We start from the raw sequence: 19,747 nt of genomic DNA, 5'->3' as shown, positions 1-19,747 counted from the left end.
CATTACAGTGTGTGTATCAATTGCACAGTTATTCACATGATTGCATTGAAATCTTTGTTCTTTTTAGGCTTCCAAAAGGCTGTTTTAATTTTGAATTGTACATGTATGTATACTACCATTAATCTAAGTTCTAAGATTTCAACATTCACAAAATGTGTACCTTGTGAAGTGTGGGAAGTTTATTTCTGTAACTTCCTATCTTACTCCTACACTTTCACGTATTACATAGACAGAAACAGATCCCGTAAAAGCCTTTGGAGTTTGAAGCAGTATAGCAGATCTTTGCTGTCTGATTCTATACCACATTTTCCCATGGGAAGGAAACAGTTACTCCACTGGTCCTTAACAATAGTGCAATCTTTCTGTGTATAAAGAAAAAGTCACCTTGTTGAAGTTTGCATGTTTGTTGCATCTTTGGTGAAGCCAGTGTGTGACTGATTCACCAATAGTTCCAGTTTCTAGAGACTTCCATTGATGAATGTCCTTTTAACGTTAGAAATGAGCAATGCAAGCAAGCTGTTTTACGTTTTAGGAGAAACTGCTTTCCAAACATATTCACATTGACTTTTTGTTTCTAACCATGAAACCCGTCCACCACCATCCCAAAAAACGGCGGGGGACCTATCTTAGTGCTCATTTTATATCAGTGATGGTTACACTTGGGTACTGTTGATTTATTTTCACCACATCCATGCATTGTATCACAGATCAATTTTTTTGTCTGATGGAAAATTTTTAAAAACAATGTTTAGAATAGTTAACTTATGTGATTAATTTTAAAAATTGAACTTCTCAGAAGAGCAAGATTGATTCAGGAAATTTCTACGTGGGTGGGATGGAGGGTCCTTAGGTTTTGAACCTCTGTGGTAAATGAGATGGCAGCTCCTTCCAAAACAGTCTGCTTTAAATAGTTTTTTAAGATACACTGGTGTTATGATACTTGGTAGGAGAAAAGAAAGCAGTAATATCAAAATGCTTGCTTTTTGTCCTTTGTTTCCTGCTCTGAATTGAAAAGTCACTAGCTGTTACCTGTATGTTCCTTCTTAGGTTTTTTTTTGATTTTGACAATTGAGTGCAAATTTATCGTTTGCACCTAACTTCAGTTTTCTTGCAGGAAACTCAGTTATGTTTGATTTAGTTGCATTTGAAATTTGCTTCCCATATCTCTATTCATACAAACTGAACAATTGTGGCCCCTTGTTTTATTTATAAAGGTTCAATGTATCTTTGCCTGCCTACATCAATCTGCAAGGGAGTTGCAGAAAAGCCTCATGTTCATCGAGCCGTGAGTCATGAATAATTTTTAAAGCTGTTATGAATATCAAAAAAGTGTTTGCTTTCAGAAGTAATTAATATAAACAACATAGTTGAGACTAAATATAAACTGCATACAGTGGGAAACACTACAATGGTATTGCAATACTTGCAAGGATAAAGGAATGATATTTGAATATTACACATTTATATACACAATGGCATTAAATTGTCACATAACAGTTAAACTTTACCTTTATTCTTTGTATCATTCCTGTAACTACCTTACTACAGGTGTGGCCCAGAAAACCTTCCCCTTTTAAATTTTTTCCAGCAAGTCAGAATCTCTGCAGATGAGGCGCAAAGATTGAAGATGCTGGGTGGTACCTTATGGATGCTCACAGTGTGTATAAAAATCCTAACCTGAGTTCTTTTTCTGAAAGTGTTGGGCTTGCAATATGCTGTCAGTAAAGCAAGCTGCCCGTTGTTCTCTTTGAGTGCTTAAACCTGTTTAGGCATATTTTTACAATTTTTAAAAGAAACATGCATGCCTGTTATGGCATTTTCTGTGGTCTGATCAGAGTACAACATTCCAGAGGTCCAAGATTTAAGAAGAGTGCATTCGCAAGGTAATGCTTAATGAGTTCTGTATGCGTTCTGTGAAGAATGTTCCTGTTCTGCAGTAAAGATGGAGAGGTAGTCACATGATTACACACAAGAAGGCATTAGCATAGTAAGTTGGCTGTAAAGCAGCCTGGTGATAAGTCCATTTATTCAAAAGCACTCTGTTCAATCTTGAGCTCATCAACTTTAAACTGCCTTGTTTCAGGAGATGCAACACGACAGCGTGTGAAATTCTCAGATGATAGAGTTTGCAAGAGTCATCTTCTTGGTTGCTGTCCACATGATATTCTTTCTGGAACGGTATGTAGTTTTGTTCTTATTCTTACTCTTTTAGATGAATGCGGAAAAGAATCTATACTGCAATATTTTGATACACTGTTTCTGGTTAATCTAACACTTCTGATGTACGGTTTCCTTCTGCTCCCAACTCTTATAATGTTAACTTTCTATCTTTAGGAAAATGGAATTCGCCGCACTGAGATCACTGAGTCTTTGAATAGTTTTCTTTAAGGTCAGTGGGGAGCGCTGTTAGATCACTGCTGCCCCTGACATTCAATTAACCACTTTTCAATGACACAATCTTCTCTCCAGATGTCTTAAACCAAATAAGTGTGACATCCCAGTCATTAAATGGGGTTGAACATGGCAACTACTGGTTGAACATTGTAGTATTATCTTTGGAGGAAGAATTTGTCACGTTTCATCGAGCTAAAGCACTTAGTGAAAATCTAGTTCCTGTTTAATAGTTTTAAACATCAAATTTATGCCTAGCTGTGTGCCACTACTCCAGTAAATTTTAACCATAATAAAGTCATAAGAAATAGAAACTGGAATTGGCTATTTGGTTCTTTGAGCTTGCTCTCCCATTCAGTTCCACCTTCCCTCAGTTTCCTGTATCCTTTCATTACCCTTAGGAACACAAAATTTACTGACCCCTGAATTGAATACGCTCAGTGACTGAGACTTTACAGCTCTTTGGGGCAGATTCCAAAGCTTTACAGTCACTGGAGAAATTTCTCGTTAACTTTGTCCTGAAGGCCAAACCCTCCATGCTGAGACTGTTACCCATGCTCTGAATTCCCGAGCCAGGATATTCATTTACTCTTTTAATTAATTTTAAAGATGTACTTGTAAGTTGGATAGTTTCTCATTCTTGTAAATTTCTAGGAATTTAGGCCAAGTCTATTCCATATCCTCTATAACAATCCTTACATTTCAAGAACATTTTTATTGCCTTCCCTCTGGGACAAGTACACCTTATTAGATGGGGAGACCTGAACTTGATCGATTACAGTTCTAAAAATGTTTTTTATATTTTCCTGAGGAAGTGGATGTCATCTGCTAGTTGTGTGCTCATGTTCCTAACTTTCTTCTATTCTTCTGTGGCCATTCAGAATCCTTTTCACCACTTACCTTCCCATTTATTTTTTTTTTGTCATCAGCATATACTAACTCACTTCTCTCAATTCAGTCGTTCAATATAGATTGTAAGTTGCTGAGGTCACATAATAGATCCTTGCAGGATAAAAACAGACCACAGCTGGGAATTCTCTTTCTGATATCCCAAACCCTGTCCGTTGTCTACAGAGCATAAGTCAGGACTATGATGAAGTACTGCACACTTGTCTGGATGATTGCATTTCAAGCTTGACATTATCCAGGATGAAACTACCTGATTAATCAACACTCCATCAGCCAATTTAATCTTCCAATGCCAACTCTTTTGGCTGTGCCCAAACGTTACCACTTACAAAGATAACAGGCATGTGACAATGACATCTGTAAATTCCCATACAGATCACTATTTGATACTATGTTGCCATTGCTCCATTATCATTGACCTAAATCCTGAAACATGCTAACATCAGTGCACGTGTCCCTACAACTACGTGGACTCCAGCAGTTCATCACTGCTACCTTAAGTAATCAGGGATGGCCTTAAGGGCAGCACTGATGTTCCAAGAATGAATGAGAAATCCCTTGCAGGATATAAACTTAAACTTATTTTCTATGTTCAGCCCAATTTATCAATCTTTGATCCATTCTTCTATGCTACTTCCTAACCCCTTTCAACAGTTTATGTCTGTTCCCTTCCAATCCTTGGAAACTGTACCAAAAGATAACATTTCCGAAAGATTGAAGCCATTGGACTCACTGCTTCTGCACTGACCTTTTTTAAAAGAAATTCTGCATACAGATCATAGAGTCTCGTAAACTAGTTCCCCATTAGACATTGTCATAAGGCATTTCTAGCCCCACTATTCTGGAATGTGTTTCCTGTCTTTACCTTGAAGATGGAAATAAAGTATTGATTTTACGCCGGGTGGTTTTTTTTTACCCCATTGTAATTTCACATTTCACTCTATCTAATAATGCAGCATTGTAGTCATTGTAGTGTTGTTATTCAGGATAAAAGCAGTTTGTCTCTTGCATCAAAATTGGAATATTTTCAATTAAGAGTAAAATTGTGCTTGTCCTTTGAACCTGAGTTGAACTTTTAAGCCCTGATCTCCTAGAAATACTTCCGCTTCTGTGATATATGACACTGCCTTGCTTTAGTTACTGGCAGGCTCAGTTATTTGAATGGTGTCCTACCTGAGCTACACCTTTTTACAGGTTTGAGCACATCCAAAACATTGTTTGTGGCTTTGGTCATATAGGGACCATTTATTACATGTCTTGTTGATATACCGGTGTCTCGTAACACAAATGTGCTGTTTTTTTAAATTCTCAGTCATTCATTTACCTTGATTGCCATTTCCCTGCAAAGCGATTCAGGTTAGCTGAACTGAAAATTGAAATGTTATCATTCATTGAGTTTTGTTTGAGAAAGGTAAAGAGACATACAGTTCCAGGGCAGATAGGTGACTGTGCTTGGTATTCTACCAACTCTGACATTCTGAATCACCATTTGTTTTGTCACTTTGGAAATTACACTTGTAGCTGCCTTAAACTCTGGAATTCCTCTAATGAATTTCTGCATCTTCCACTTACGCTCATTCTCATCCCTTATGATATTCCTTAAAGCTTGCATCTTTCACCAAAGTTTTGGTTGCCCCTCATTATGTATCCCTTAATTTTGGTTTGATTTATACTTTCCAAGTATTTATATACATCCTCATTGTTGACAGGCAATAAGGTATTCTTCAATGGATTTTCAATAGATAACATCACAATTTTATAATAAGGTTATTGATTCTTTTTATAAACTGCTGGATTGTTACTCTTAATTTGTTAAAAGAATTTTTTAAGTTATGCAACCTGTGTATTGTTGAATGCTTTGTTATAAATGACGAAGCTTCCAAAAAAGCAACATGGAAATTTAGTGGATTCTGTGGAGTCTGTGGAGTTTGTATTTTGGTTATTGTATAAATGCTGATTGTTGGACCTTTACAGTCCACTTCATTAATCGTTAATAATAGGCCAGGTAATCTTTTTAGATTAAACAGTTCTATGGTTTTGCTGCTCTAAATAACAAAGCTGTAATATCAAGCATTACCTTGTGTTGGCATAGTACTGTACCTTGTACATTTGTGAGTAAGCACACTGGACTTGAATTTTAAACACTAGTTAATTTTAGAATTCTCTATTTCCTAGCGCATGGACCTGGGAGAATGCACGAAGATTCATGACCTCGCACTGAGAGCCGACTATGAAATTGCTGCAAAGGAAAGAGATTTATTCTTTGAGCTGGATGTGAGTTACAAAAAATTTGAGTATGAATTAATTAAGCTTTTTCTGATTGACATAATGGAAAACATTGAACCTGTGTTCTAACGAAGACATTAAAATTGTGTAATATGGGAGTAACTCTATCCTCACTGGCCCTCTATTTTGACAATTTTTTTTGTATCTAATATCAAGAAGCCAGGTCCTTGGCTCATTGTCTATTGATGGTGCGATTTCAGCCTTTTTCCTGAGTTGTCTTTCTCACTACTGATTTAGCGTTGTCTTCCTTACTTGGGCAGACTAAGGAGGCATTAATTCTAGAATCCTCAGCTTGGAATAGGAATCAAACCCATGCTATGCTGAACCAAATGTCTACTGTGCTGAATGGCCCATTTTCTATCAAGAATGACATTTTAAAAAAATTTAAACTGTGGCTTTCCATCATTACCAAATATCGCTGAAACCAAATGTTAACAATATCATCAACTTAAATTTATGTGTTTAAGAATGCACCTTTTATTCTAACAAGGTGGTGTAGAGTTTATTTCATTGAACTAATAATTTAACAGATTATAAAGGCCTAACGTGTCTAAATCTACTGGACTGATAACTTGCAGCTATGTGTTCAAATCTCGTCAGTGTTGTAAATTTTATTTTAGTTTAATAATTAAATATCGAATATAAAAATTGTATCGTTAATGATGACCTTAATGATATTGAACGTGCAGCTGGTAAGCAAATGATTTGAGAGTGAGCCTGCTGTCCTTGCTGCATTGTGTGACTGCAGATCTGCAAAATCATTCAGGATGTGGGGTAAAGGCAGAAGTATAATACTTCTGAGATAGCAGAAACTGCAGATGTTGGAGAATCTGAGATAACAAGGTGTAAAGCTGGATGAACACAGCAGGCCGAGCAGGAAGGCTGATGTTTCGGGCCTAGACCCTTCTTCAGAAATTTCTGCACGCTTGGCAAGCTGGTGCTGTGATTGCTGTTTGGCATAGCAGAAGGCTGCAACACTTCTGTGATGTAGTGCCCTTTGAAACAGTCAGTCCTTAGTGCTGAACTAGTGTCGGAAAAGTGACAAATGAAGTCTTCTAAAATCCTTTATTTGAATTTAATACTGCTCCCAATAAATATGAAATTACATGTTTCTGGCAGGTGGAAAGATAAAATTCAACCCCAAGTGAGGGCATGCATTTTGGTAGAAGAGATGAGGGGGAGCAAATCATGTTGAATGGTGTACTTTCAAAGGGAATGCAAGAACAGGAAAATCTAGAGGTGTTTGTGTTATGTATGTGAATCTGAACAGCTTAACACAAGCAACCAAATAACTGAAATTCTGGGCTTTATAAGTAACAGCATGGATTACACAACTGGGAAGTTATGCTTAAACAGTGAGAGCACCAGTTTGGCCCCTGCTGGGATATTGTGTCTAATTCTGGGCACTGTACTCTAGAAAGAATGAATAAAGCTTTGGAGCGGGCTCAGATTAGATTTGCTGAAATGGAGCTGGGTGATGGAATCATTGCTATGCAAATAGCATGGAGAAAGCAGGGCCGAGGATAATATTTGTTTAAAATGATTAAAATTGTTACACATTCTGCTAATGTAAATAGGAATAAGCTGTTTCCACGGATGGAGAGGGATAGCAACTCCAAGTTGATTGACAATAGAATCTGAACAACATGATGAAAATCTTTGCTTTGCAATAGTAGTTAGGATTTGGAATGTGTTGTCTGATTATTTCCACCGTCCCATCAGTAATACATTTCAAAATAAAATCAGATAAATACTTCAAAGAAAAATATTACAGAGCTATGGTGAAAGACTTGGGAATTGGGACTAATTGAATTGTTATTTTGTGTGCGAGCAGCACCATCTGCAAGAAAGATTTTACCAATGCAGCAAAATGCATGACCTCGATACGTGCAAAGATAGGACTGTGTGGGGGGAGAAAGAAATTGAGACTGTCTTGTATAAACAAATCTGACTACAGGACAGCAATTCCTTACGCATACAAAGGTGGCCATTATACACGCACAGGTATTTTAATCTGTCTCATTCTGCTTTGAATATCAAAATCTGCGAAGCTTCAGCCTCCACTCTTTTAAAAAGGACTGATAAGGAAAGAGTAATTAAATTAAACAAGCGGGTGCTATGAGAACAATAAGTAAGATGGATCAAGTCAACTGAAAGATTTCCTTCTCTGGATATTTGCAAATCAGTTGGGTATCCATGCTTCCAGACCACAAGTTATCAAATTTGTTGGATTCAGTTTCACAAGTTACAGTGGTTCAGTTTGTGGTCTCTGGGTTTATTGTCCAGTGCCATAACCCCAGGCATTTCTACCATGCAAGACGCTGAACAAGGAATACTAATATTAAGTGGATCATATTTCTCAGCTTTTGATTGTAGCACTTAAAATGTTTTTGTTTTTGTGTTTGTAGCTTGCTATCCTGGCGCTTAAATCAGGAACATCTAATTTTCTTTGTTTTAGTCAGCTATTTGGACACATTTAAACCCACAATTAAACTAAAAAGCTATAGAACAATACAGCACAACAGAGGCCTTTCACCCCACAATATTATGCTGACCTTTTTTATCCTCCTAAAATCAATCTACCCAGCATACCTTACATTTTACTACCCTCCATGTGTCTATCCAAGAGTCGCTTAAAAGTCTGTATTGTATCTGACTCCACTACCACTGCTGGCAGCGCATTCCACACGCTTACCACTCTCTGTGTGAAGAACCGACCTCTGACATCTCCCCTATACCTTCATTCAGTCATCATAAAATTGTGTCCCCCCTATTAGTCACTTCTGCCCTGGAAAAAAGTTTCTGACTATCCACTCTATCTATGCCATGTTCTCATTAATTTGGGATTATTGCTGATATTAGTTCATTTTGATATTTCAATGAGGAAACAAGTTTGATCAGAAATATTTTCAAACATTTGAGCTCTCAAAATTCAAAAGGATAAACTAAAAATGCAATCATGTTCAGAGATAATGGGAGCTGCAGATGCTGGAGAGGGTCTAGGCCCAAAACGTCAGCTTTTGTGCTCCTGAGATGCTGCTTGGCCTGCTGTGTTCATCCAGCTCCACACTTTGTTATCATGCAATCATGTTCAGTTCATTCCTTTTCATAGCCCCTGTTACCCTGGTTCCAGGTGCACAGTTGAGATTTTTGAGTCGTCATTGATAAACCATTAAACAGCCCTTGCTACTATATGTATTCATTGGGATGCACTCTTTCAGGAATAAATGGATTGTATGCCAAACATGAAAAAAAATACTGTTGTACAGATTTCAGCACAGAAATAAATGAGATTTTTTTCTTTCCCTAGGCCATGGAACATCTTGAAAGTTTTATCGTTGACTGTGACAGAAGAACAGACATTGCGAAGAAACGATTGACAGAAACACAAGAAGAAATAAGTGCTGAAGTAGCTGCTAAGGTATATTCCATTCTGCTCTCACTTGAATGAGCATTTCCATGCTCATCTGAATGATAATTTGATTAGTAAATCAGTATGGGCGACTGGATAGTGCTATGTACTAGCTGTTTCATCTTTGGTATCTGAACTTTAATCCATTTTACAAATGGGATTAAAATCTCTTAATTTTCTTTGCATTGTGGCAGTTCATTTTGAAGTTAACTTTACATTTTCTTTAACATGTCTACGCATACATGGTATCCTAAGTGAAGAAATTGAGTGTCCTGTCGTACCTTCTGGGTCGCTGTGAAGCAAAATGCACTGGCAGTTTACACAGAATGTGTGTATTAACTCAGTATTCAATGAACACGGGTTCACAATGCAAAATTGCTGTAACTGTTCTAATTCATTGGCTGAAGACAGCATATTGATGCAATTGTTACACTTCACATGTTCACAGCATAATTTTGCATCCAAACAGGATTTCCTTGATCTGTTTAAATGGGGGCCTCTTAATGCCATTGGATGAATTTTGACCAATTTCAGCAATTTAAAAAAAGCATCCAACAGAATTTTCATTTTGAAGGTCTCCTGTCTGTTTTGCTGCATTGATATGGATGATCCATACACTCACCTAAAACAAACAAGGAAAATTTTTAAATTGGAGCCCAATTCTAGTTTATTGAATCCTTACAGTGTGGAAACAGGCCATTCAGTCCAACAAGTCCACATCAGCCATCTGAAAAACATCCCACCCAAACCCACCCCATCCCTGCAACCCTGCACCTCCCATGACCAATCCAAGTAATCTACACGTCCCTAGACACTATGGGCAATTTAACATGGTCAATCCACCTGAACTGCACATTTTTGGACTGTGGGAGGAAACCAGAGTACCCGGAGGAAACCCATGCAGACGCAGGGAGAAAGTCTGTAGGATTTTGCGCAGTCATTCGGTGCTAGATGTGAACCTGGGTCATGGCACTGTGAGGCAGCAGGGGTAACCACTCAGTGACCATGCTGCCTGCTCAAATGCTGTCTGTGCCCAAAAGATTTTTTTGAGGTTTGTCTTGTCCCAGAAAAACTATCCAGCTGTTGCTTGACACTCACTGTCTCCCCTGTGGTACCATTCAAATGTTTTTCTAAAACCTCTGCTCAGCTCTGTAGAACTTAAGAGTGCTTCTCCTTGAAACCATCAGGTGGGCTGTACATGGTCTAGCCACTGTGTAAGCTTTCTATGAATATCAGCCACTGAGAGTCTTATTTCCAAGGCTTAAGGTTGCTATGTCAGTAAACAAAAACCAAGATTTTGCAGTCAATAGTACTTGCTGTTGTTGCAGAAAGACCTAACAGTCTCTGAGGCACAACTTCATCTGGCCTCATGCATTTGAATCTGATGCTGTGTTAAGAAAACTTCCAGACGCCCAGAAACTGGCATATCAAATAGGGACACGGGCACTAGTGTTAAAGGATTCTCACAGATTGTAACCAAGCAAGTAAAGTGCATAGACTATCCTTAATTTTTATTACATTTTACAGAATGCAAAATTAACTATTGTGCAGATATATTAGAAATTGAAATGTAAACTTGAAAATGATTGATTATTAAAAATACTTGCTGTGATAGCTAGAAAAATGTTTAATGAAGAGCATGTTTGTTTATATTTAGTGGAACCTGTACCATATATAAAACTTAACGTTGGTAAAAGTTTGTGTAGATTGAAACAAATTTGCTTAAAGTTGGTGCTGCTCACTTTGTAGCACCTCTGAAAACCAAAGGAACTTGCAGCAGAATTTCGTAATTCATCATCAACTTAATGAGATGAGGTAGCTTGTAGCTTAAGAGCCAATTTCAACACCCTGTCATGAATCTCTTTAAAGTATTCAGCCACGGATTTCAAACTTGCTCATAAAAGTGTACACAAAATGTGGCCTTGAAGTGCTGTTGCAAGCAATCTCCAACTTTTATTTGTGCAGTAAGGCCTGAAATTCTAGGATTTTGCATTTATTTTATAGGCAGAAAGAGTGCATGAATTGAATGAAGAAATAGGAAAGCTTTTGGCTAAAGCTGAACAACTTGGGGCTGAAGGAAATGTGGAAGAATCTCAGAAGGTCATGCAAGAAGTAGAAAGAGTACGTACGAAAAAAAGGGAAGCAGAGGTAAGTGCTGTTTTTCGATGTTTTTAAAAGATCTGTTAATGGATAGCAGAAAGTTTATCTATATTAGAACTGATATTGGGCATCTGTGTTCTCTCTTCTACACTTCTTCCTGATAATCTGGATTCATGCATGTAGGAATTGCACATTATTGGATGTCTGTACTCTTTTTGGCCTTTATGTACCTCTTAATTTGTGTGAAAACCCAATTTCTCAATTTGCAGTGAGACAATCAATAATGAAGTTGAGTGGTGAACAAAATTGGGAAATGGAGTTAAACATTAATGAAGTAAACCATCTTGGGCTGGAGGAGCAAGGCAGCCACTTATTTCTTAAATTTAGCAAATGAGCAAGAGATTTCGCAGCATAAATGCATAAATCACTTAAAAGTTGCAGAACAATTTAACAGGGCTACTTAGAGGAAAAAAGTAAATCAAACGTGAGAGGTTTGAAAAGTAAGGAACTTGTGATAAACTTGCATTGGCTGTTGATTAGAGCTTGGGGTCTACCCTACCAGTATACTTAACATTGGTATAAATATTCACTTCAGTTGTGGATGTGAGTTTGCTTGCTAAGTTGGAAGGTTAACCTTCCAGCTGAGCGAGCAAACTCACATCCAGAACCTCAACCTGAGCTAAAACCCGCTATCACTTCAGTTGTATTTGAGGGGAAATTAGATAGACTTGAATGGGAACAGAATAGATGGTTTCAAAAAAGATTTAGAGAGCAGAAGATGCTCAAATGGAGTGTAAGCACAGGCAATGACTGGGCTGCAACAGATAATGGAATTTGAAAATTTTAAGTCTTACTTTTGTCACTGTCATGACAACGTTTGATACTGGCAACTTATCGTTAGAACTCCTGTAAACTTGAGCAAAATAAATTTACACCTTCAAAATCTTACCTTGTGAATTTTGAGGATTATGAAAGATGTAATTTTGAAGAAAATGACAAATATGCAAATTGAGAAAAATAATTGAGTTTTTCAAATCTATTAGTTTGACTTGTTGCTTTATGGTTTGATTAATCAGTTGTATGTTTATAGTTTTTGCTGAATATAGTGCTTTTTAAATTAAGCATCTGTCTTTAGAACTTAAAATTCCAAGTACCGCCCCTCAAAGCCTGTTCTGACATTCATTAAAATATTGCTTGATCTACAATCTAATGTCCTATCTTTCAATACTTACCAATATATCAGTATCAGATTTAACATTCCCAATTGTCAGAGAGTTATAAGCTTTTGCCATTTTTTGTGCATGAAGAGTTTCCTAAGTTTACGCTAGAAAGGTTTGACTCTGATTTTTTTTTGATTATGTTTTTAGCCCAGTTCATCCCAATTACCAGAGAGAAGTTCTAATAGCTTGCTCAATCTGTTCCCATACGTTAAAACTTCGATCAAGTCACCCCTTAACCTTCTAAATTGCTGGTCTGCTCAAAGTCCCCTCATGATGTACCTTTGCAGTCGAGGTGTGATTCTGGTAAACCTTTGATTCACTTCTTTCCATACCAACTAGTGCATTAAGATGTGTTGACCAGAAATGCTCTCTCCAAAGTGTACACTAATCAAAGCTTTGTACGCCCATGTATTCTAGTGCTCTGATTAGAAAAGGTAGTGTCCATTTACACCTTAAATTATTTTCTGATCCTGTTCAACATAGTTTAACCTATCTACCCAACCTCCAAGTATCTCTTGACCTGCACTGATTCTTGCTTCTCACCATTCAGAAGGTATTGAACTCCATTGTTTTTAACTCCAAAGTAGATGACTTTTCATTTGCCTGTATTAAAATTCATTTGTCATGGTTTCATCTATTCAGATAATGTATAAGTTTTCTTTGTAAGTATTGTAAATGAAAGCACAAAATTACAAAGTAATTTTCCAGATTATCAGTTATAGCGAAGCTCCATCTTTTTAGACACCTTTGCAAGAAAGGATGTGAATTTACACAAGGCTTTGTCATGCAAACCACAAATGCCCTTGGAAATGCACTTCTTTGTTTCTTGTTCTTAAATAATTCAGTGCAAGGCTACACCCGCTTTTTACTAGAAGAAGGCCTTAAAAATCAGTAATTTTGTGCAAATGATAACACTGATTTTTCCAGAATTAATCTAGTGTGTTATGAATGTTCCAACAGTTAAAAGAATGTGATTCTGTGTAAAAGGTTTTTGATTGGTTTTACTGTTTCAAAGTTCCTGTAAATACTTGCATTTTGGGTTTATCCCCCATGAGTTACAGGCTGATATTTCTGTCATTACAGGCAACAAATTTTAAATGCAGAAGGGAAGATGTTTTCAGATATTTGGCTAGATTAAAATTCAAGGAAGATTTAATAAAGTTCTTCTATTTCTTGTTTTGTGTAGGATGAATATCGGAATTCAATGCCCGCTTCTAGCTTTCAGCAACAGAAATTGCGTGTCTGTGAAATTTGTTCTGCATATTTGGGTCTGCATGATAATGATCGTCGGCTAGCTGATCACTTTGGGGGCAAACTGCACTTGGGGTTTATTCAAATCCGGGAGAAGTTAGATCATTTGAAGGTAATTTTGAGATCTTTCTGTGTTGGAAAGAGCAAAAATGCACAATTGTATTTTTGGGATGTATATTTACAAAGCAGTTTTCAATATTCCTGATATTTTTTAGTTGACAATAACTAATGTAGTATGTAATTATTTACTTTGCTTGGAGAAAATTTCCAAGTCATCATTATATGGGTGTGTTTATCTTTAAAATTAATGTAATTAAAATATTTCATACCAGGTAAATGTTTCAAGATTCTCATTTCCTCCTTTGTTTTCAATTATAGAAAATTGTTGCAGAGAAGCAAGAAAAAAGAAATCAGGAGCGCTTAAGGAGGCGAGAAGAAAGGGAAAAAGAGGAAAGGATGAAAAGGAAGTAAGTTAAGTTGCATTGAAATTTGAATCACAAATCCAATTTGATCTAACTTGTACAGAAATTAAAAGTGAGAAGCATTTTTGGATGCTCCTCACTTGGTCCAGTGCTAAAATGTTTTGTGGAAGGAAAAAATATATTTTTGTATGATTAATCTTTATTAATGGGCTTTGTAAGATGCAATGCAAAATATTAGGCTATATATACTGCCCAGTATAGTTCTCTGATTAAAATATTAAACATTACCTTACAGGTCCAAATCACGTAGCAGGGATCGCAAGAGGTATGTCTATTTTATGGTAAAATAACATTTAAGCAGTTGATGTGAAATTTTTGAAAAGGTTGTATTCAAGTCCATTGCATGCCTTGAGTTCAACAATCAATGCTGACACTCCAGTGGTCTACTGAGCAAGAGCTGTATTGCCAGGATGCTATTTTTCAGCCCAGCTGCAGTGTCAAGTAGACAAAAAGAATCCCATTGCCGCTCTAGAAAAAAAGAGCAGGTGACTTAGCTGGGACACGAGTTAATGTGTATCCCTCAATCAACACATCAAAAAATATGATTATGTGGTCACTATCACGTTGCTCAGAACTTGCAGTATGTAATTTGCCTGTCGCGTTCCTTGTATTACAGAAGTAACTACTTTCCAAAAGTACTTAATTGACTGTAAAGCTATTTAAGACACGTTATGTTCGTGATAGGTACTGTATAGATCTTCTTAAAAAGCAGGTACTGTGGAGTCTAAAGCGTGCTATGAGCTGCATTCATCTGGACAACTGGGGAGTGTTTAATGATACTCCTGACTTGAGCCTTGTAGATGATGGCCAGGGCTGGGGAAGTCATGAAGTGAATTACTCACTTCAGGGTTCCTAGGCTGTAAACTTTTCTTTGTAGACAAGGTATTTCTATGACGGGTCGAAACCTGTTCCAGGTCCATGCTAAATGCAGTGATGTTAGTGAGAAATTTATTATTGGTAGTGCCGTTGAATGTCAAGGGATTGTGCTTAGATTCTCTTCTTTTCGGAGATTGTTATTGCCTGGTACTTGTGTGGTACGAATGTTACTTGCCACTTATCAGCCAAACCTGGACACTGTTCTGGTCCTGCTGCATTTGAATGTGGACTGCTTCAGCATCTGAGTCGTGATTGGTTCTAAACATTGTGCAATCATCAGTAAACATCCCTGCTCTTGTCACTGAAGAAGCAGCTGAGATGATTGGGCCGAGATTAATTCCTGCAGCGATGACCTGGAGCTGAGATGACTGCCTTCAAACAACAATTGTCTTCCTTTGTGCTAGGTCTGACTCCAACTAGTAGAATGTATCCCTCAATTTCCCCTGACTCTAGTTTGCTAGGGTTACTTGATGCCCTCCTCCGCCAAATACAGCCTTGATGTTATAGGCAATCAGTCTCCCCTCTCCTCATGTTCATCTGTTCTATTTATACAATCAGGTGACCAAATCAGGAAAGCCAAACTGACTGTCAGTGAGCAGGTTTTTGATGATCAAGTGTTGCATGATTGAACAAGTTAGATTTATCTTGTCTATTGTACGCAGGACATACCTGGGCAATTTTTCACATTGTCAGGTAGATGTTAGTTTTGTAGCTATGTAGGAACAGCTTGGCTTTGGGGCATGGTACATTCTGTAGCACCAGTCTTCAGTACTTTTGCTGGAACTTTGTCAGGCTCCAAAACCTCCAACGGTAAACTGCATCATGAAATTATGTAAACCCAGTTGCCCTTTTTTCTGATGAAGGGTCTAGGCCCGAAACATCACCTGTTGTGCACCTAAGATGCTGCTTGGCCTGCTGTGTTCATCCAGCTCCAGACTTCGTGAGCCTGAAGACTGACATTTGTGATGAAGGGGATCTCTGGAAGAGGCCAAGATGGATCATCCAGTCAGCAATTCTGGCTGAAGGTGATTGCGAATGCTTCTGTCTTTTACGCTGATCTGCTGAGCTCTTCCATTACTGAAGACAGGGATATTTGTGGCGCATCCTCCTCTCAGTGATTTATTACTTGTCCACCATCACTCGTGACTGGATGTGCAGGACTGCAGAGTTTGGATCTGATCTTTTGGTTGTGGAAGAGTTTTGTTCTTATCACCTTGTTCATGCCGTTTGACGTGTAAATAGTCCTTTTTTGTAGCTTCATCATGTTGACACCTTTTTAGGTAAGCCTAGTGCGGATTCACATGTGGCCTTCTGCATTCTCTGTTGAACCATGGTAGATCCCCTGGCTTGCTGGTGGTGGTAGAGTGGGGCTATGTTAATGAGGCTGTATATTTCTATTGAGTACAGTTCTGTTCCTGTTGATGACCCACAGCGCCTCATGGATGCCGAGTTTTGAGTTGCTCAATTTTTTTCAGCCTATCTCATTTCGCATGGTGGTAGTGCTACACAACACGACGGAGGCTATTCTCAATGTGAAGACTGGATTTTGACTGCAGGAGGACTGTGTGGTAGTCACTCTTAGCAATATTATCATAGCTGATTACATCTGCAACAGGGAGGTGTGAGGGTGAGGTCAAGTTTGTTTTTCTCTTTTGGTTCCATCACCACCTGCCACAGACCCAAGCTGGTAACTATATCCTGCTGAGCAACACACTTTGGCAAACATTGAAATCGATCACCCAAAATATGCTGTATGCCCATGTCACCTCAGTGTTTCCTCCTTGTGATAGTTAGTATGATGCAGCATTGATCAGGTTTGTGGTGATGCAACATGGTGATATTTAACAGATTTTCTTACGCATATTGACCTGATGCTGTGACATTTCATGGAGTCCAGACTCATTGCTGAGGACTTCCTGGGCAACTCTTCACCTGCATACCCACTGCGTCACCACCTCTGATAGGTCTGTCCTGCTGTGGAAGAGGTTATACCCAGGGGAGGCAATGGCCTTGCCAGTGATATAGTGTGTAAAGTGTCTGAGAGTATGACTATGTTGGGTTGTTGCTTGACTCGTCAGTTGAGTAGCTTTCCCAGTTTGTCAGTTGATCCCAGATGTCAATCAGGAGAACTCTGCAGGTTTGTCGGGGCTGAGTTTAACACCAATAGCTAGAACTGCAGATGCTGGATTCGAGACAACACAGTCTGGAGCTGGAGAAACACAGCAGGCCAGGCAGCATCAGAGGAGCAGGAAAGTTAATGTTTCGGGTCGGAACCCGAAACGTCAATTGTTCCTGCTCCTGTAAAGCTGCCTGGCCTGCTGTGTTCCTCCAGCTCCAGACTGTGTTGTCTCTGAGTTTAACGTAAGTTGTTTCCATTGCCTTTGTCGTTGCCAGGTGGCACATCCAGTTTCATTCACTTTTTGTTAGACTTTTTAGTGAGTGATTCAACTGAACAGCTTGCTAAGCAGTTTCACAGGGCATTTAGGAGTCAACTACATTACTGTGATACTGGAGTTGGCCAAACCAAGGGTGGGTGATACTTTTCCATCCCTAAAGGACATCCGTGAACCAGATGGGTTTTCAGTCTTTTCATGGTCATCGTTAGATGTTTATAATTCCAGAATTTTATTGAATTGAAATTCTACAACCTGCCATAGAGGGATTCAAACTGAATTCCACAGTACGTTAGCCTGTATTTTTTGGATTCCCAGTCCAGTGACAATACCACTATGCCACTCCCTCCTGCATTGCACTGTCACACTGAGAGTTCAATGATTAAAGCTCTGCTTTCAAACCAAAAAACTAGTGTGCCTTGATGTATGTTTGATTAAGACTTCATTTAAATTTTTACATGTGAAAGCACTGTGTACGGATATGAATTATGTTTTAATATTCAAATCTGCACCCTGCTCATTGCAAGTTCAAGTTCTTCCATTTGAGCTGCCCGACTTAAAGAAATAGGAACAAACCATGTGATATTGTGAATCTGTTCCTCGTCTCAGTAAGATCTTGACTCAATTTCATCTTCACCTTCTCGCCTGATTCCTTAGCCCCTTTATTTCTTTTGAGTCTCGAAATGTATTGATCTCTATCTTGAATAATTTCCTCGACCACTGCTTTTGGGGATGATAATTCCAGCTACTCAACCAAGTGAAAAAGTTTCTCCTTGTCTCAATTGGGAATAGCCCTTGTGTTGAAACTGTTCTCGAATTCTGCATGTGTCAGAGATGCTCAGTGTCTATTTTCAGAATCTTGTGTGTCTTGTGGATTGTCCATCTCAATTCAAGTGAAGCAAGGGAGGGCTATCTTAGTTGGCTTTTCATTGGACTGTCATGTTTCCAGCACCCCTGTCAAACCTGCCTTGCGCGTACCCGTGTGTGCACAAACACACATCTCTTGTCCCATAAATTAATGAACTCTTAATCCCTTTCAGGTACAGAGATCAAAGTTGTACACCATTCTCCAGATGTGGTCTGATCAAAATCCTGCATTGCAGAATTTTGTAAGGCAATCTTATTTTAGAAAAGAATGACATACTATTTGCCTTTCTAATTGCTGTAACTGCATCTTTTTGTTTTGTGTCCTTGTGCTACAAAGATAAACAAATGCTGCTGCCTGCCAACATGTAATAATTTGTCACTGTTTAATGTTGTATTTTTCTGCTCTCCCTACATAAATCAACATTTCTTCAGTGATGCTGGAAATATTTTTCTATGTCTCCACTTATAGACCTGTGAGCCTTACGTCTGTTGTAGGAAAAGTTTTGGAAAGGATTATGAGAGATAGGATTTATAATCTAGCAAGCAACAATTTCATTGGAGATCGCATGGATTCGTCAAAGGCAGGTCGTGTCTCACAAACCTCATTGAGTTTTTTGAGAAGGTGACCAAGCATGTGGATGAGGGTAGGGCAGTTGATGTGGTGTACATGGACTTCAGTAAAGCCTTCGACAAGGTTCCACATGGTAGGCTATTGGAGAAAATATGGAGGCACGGGATTGAGGGAGATTTAGCAGTTTGGATTAGAAACTGGCTTTCTGTAAGAAGGCAACGAGTGGTGGTTTATGGAAAATATTCAGCCTGGGGTCTGGTTACTAGTGGTGTACCTCATGGATCTGTTTTGGGACCACTGCTGTTTGTCATTTTTATAAATGACTTGGATGCAGGCATAGGTGGATGGGTTAGTAAGTTTGCAGATGACACTAAAGTCGGTGGAGTGGTGGACGGTGTGGAAGAATGTTGCAGGGAAACTTAGATAAACTGCAGAATTGGGCTGAAAGGTAGCAAATGGAGTTCAATGCGGATAAATGTGAGCTGATTCACTTTGGGAAGAATAATAGGAAAGCAGAATACGGGGTCAATGGAAAGATTCTGGGTAGTGTGGATGTGCAGATGAATCTTGGTGTCCATGAACAGAGATCCCTGAATGTTGCCACCCAGGTTGATAGTGCTGTTAAGAAGGCTTATGGTGTGTTAGGTTTTATTGGTAGGGGATTGAGTTCCGGAGCCGTGATGTCATGTTGCAACTGTACAAAACGCTAGTGCGGCCTCACTTGGATTATTGCGTGCAGTTCTGGTTGCCCCATTACAGGAAGGATGTGGAAGCATTGGAAAAGGTGCAGAGGAGATTTACCAGGATGTTGCCTGGTCTGGAGCGAAGGCCCTATGAAGAAAGGCTGAGGGACTTGGGCCTGTTCTCATTGGAGAGAAGAAGGCTAAGAGGGGATTTAATAGAGATATGCAAGATGATCAGAGGATTGGATAGGGTGGACAGTGAGAGTCTTTTTCCGAGGATGATGACGTCAGCTTGTGCAAGGGGGC

The 19,747-nt window shown here is 38.6% G+C and overlaps 1 protein-coding gene across 4 annotated transcripts in view; it reads left to right on the top strand.

The window, feature by feature from the left end:
• The window catches only part of luc7l (LUC7-like (S. cerevisiae)), a 39,122-nt gene that overhangs the window by 1,044 nt on the left and 18,331 nt on the right, over positions 1 to 19,747 (top strand). For 3 of the 4 annotated variants that reach the window (XM_059653897.1, XM_048552264.2, XM_048552265.2), the window contains exons 2-8: positions 2,084 to 2,178; positions 5,476 to 5,574; positions 8,897 to 9,007; positions 11,003 to 11,146; positions 13,505 to 13,681; positions 13,948 to 14,036; positions 14,287 to 14,316. In XM_059653897.1, the coding sequence (XP_059509880.1) occupies positions 2,084 to 2,178; positions 5,476 to 5,574; positions 8,897 to 9,007; positions 11,003 to 11,146; positions 13,505 to 13,681; positions 13,948 to 14,036; positions 14,287 to 14,316 (745 nt within the window). Of the gene's footprint in view, positions 1 to 1,214; positions 1,286 to 2,083; positions 2,179 to 5,475; positions 5,575 to 8,896; positions 9,008 to 11,002; positions 11,147 to 13,504; positions 13,682 to 13,947; positions 14,037 to 14,286; positions 14,317 to 19,747 lie in introns of all 4 variants that reach the window. The other variant, XM_048552266.2, reaches the window with a different exon arrangement.

Source organism: Stegostoma tigrinum, chromosome 23 (assembly GCF_030684315.1).
Source record: "Stegostoma tigrinum isolate sSteTig4 chromosome 23, sSteTig4.hap1, whole genome shotgun sequence".
Classification (NCBI taxonomy): Eukaryota; Metazoa; Chordata; class Chondrichthyes; order Orectolobiformes; family Stegostomatidae; genus Stegostoma; species Stegostoma tigrinum.
The sequence above is the reverse complement of the archived record's forward strand: the minus strand, read 5'-3'. Positions and strand labels throughout refer to the sequence as shown.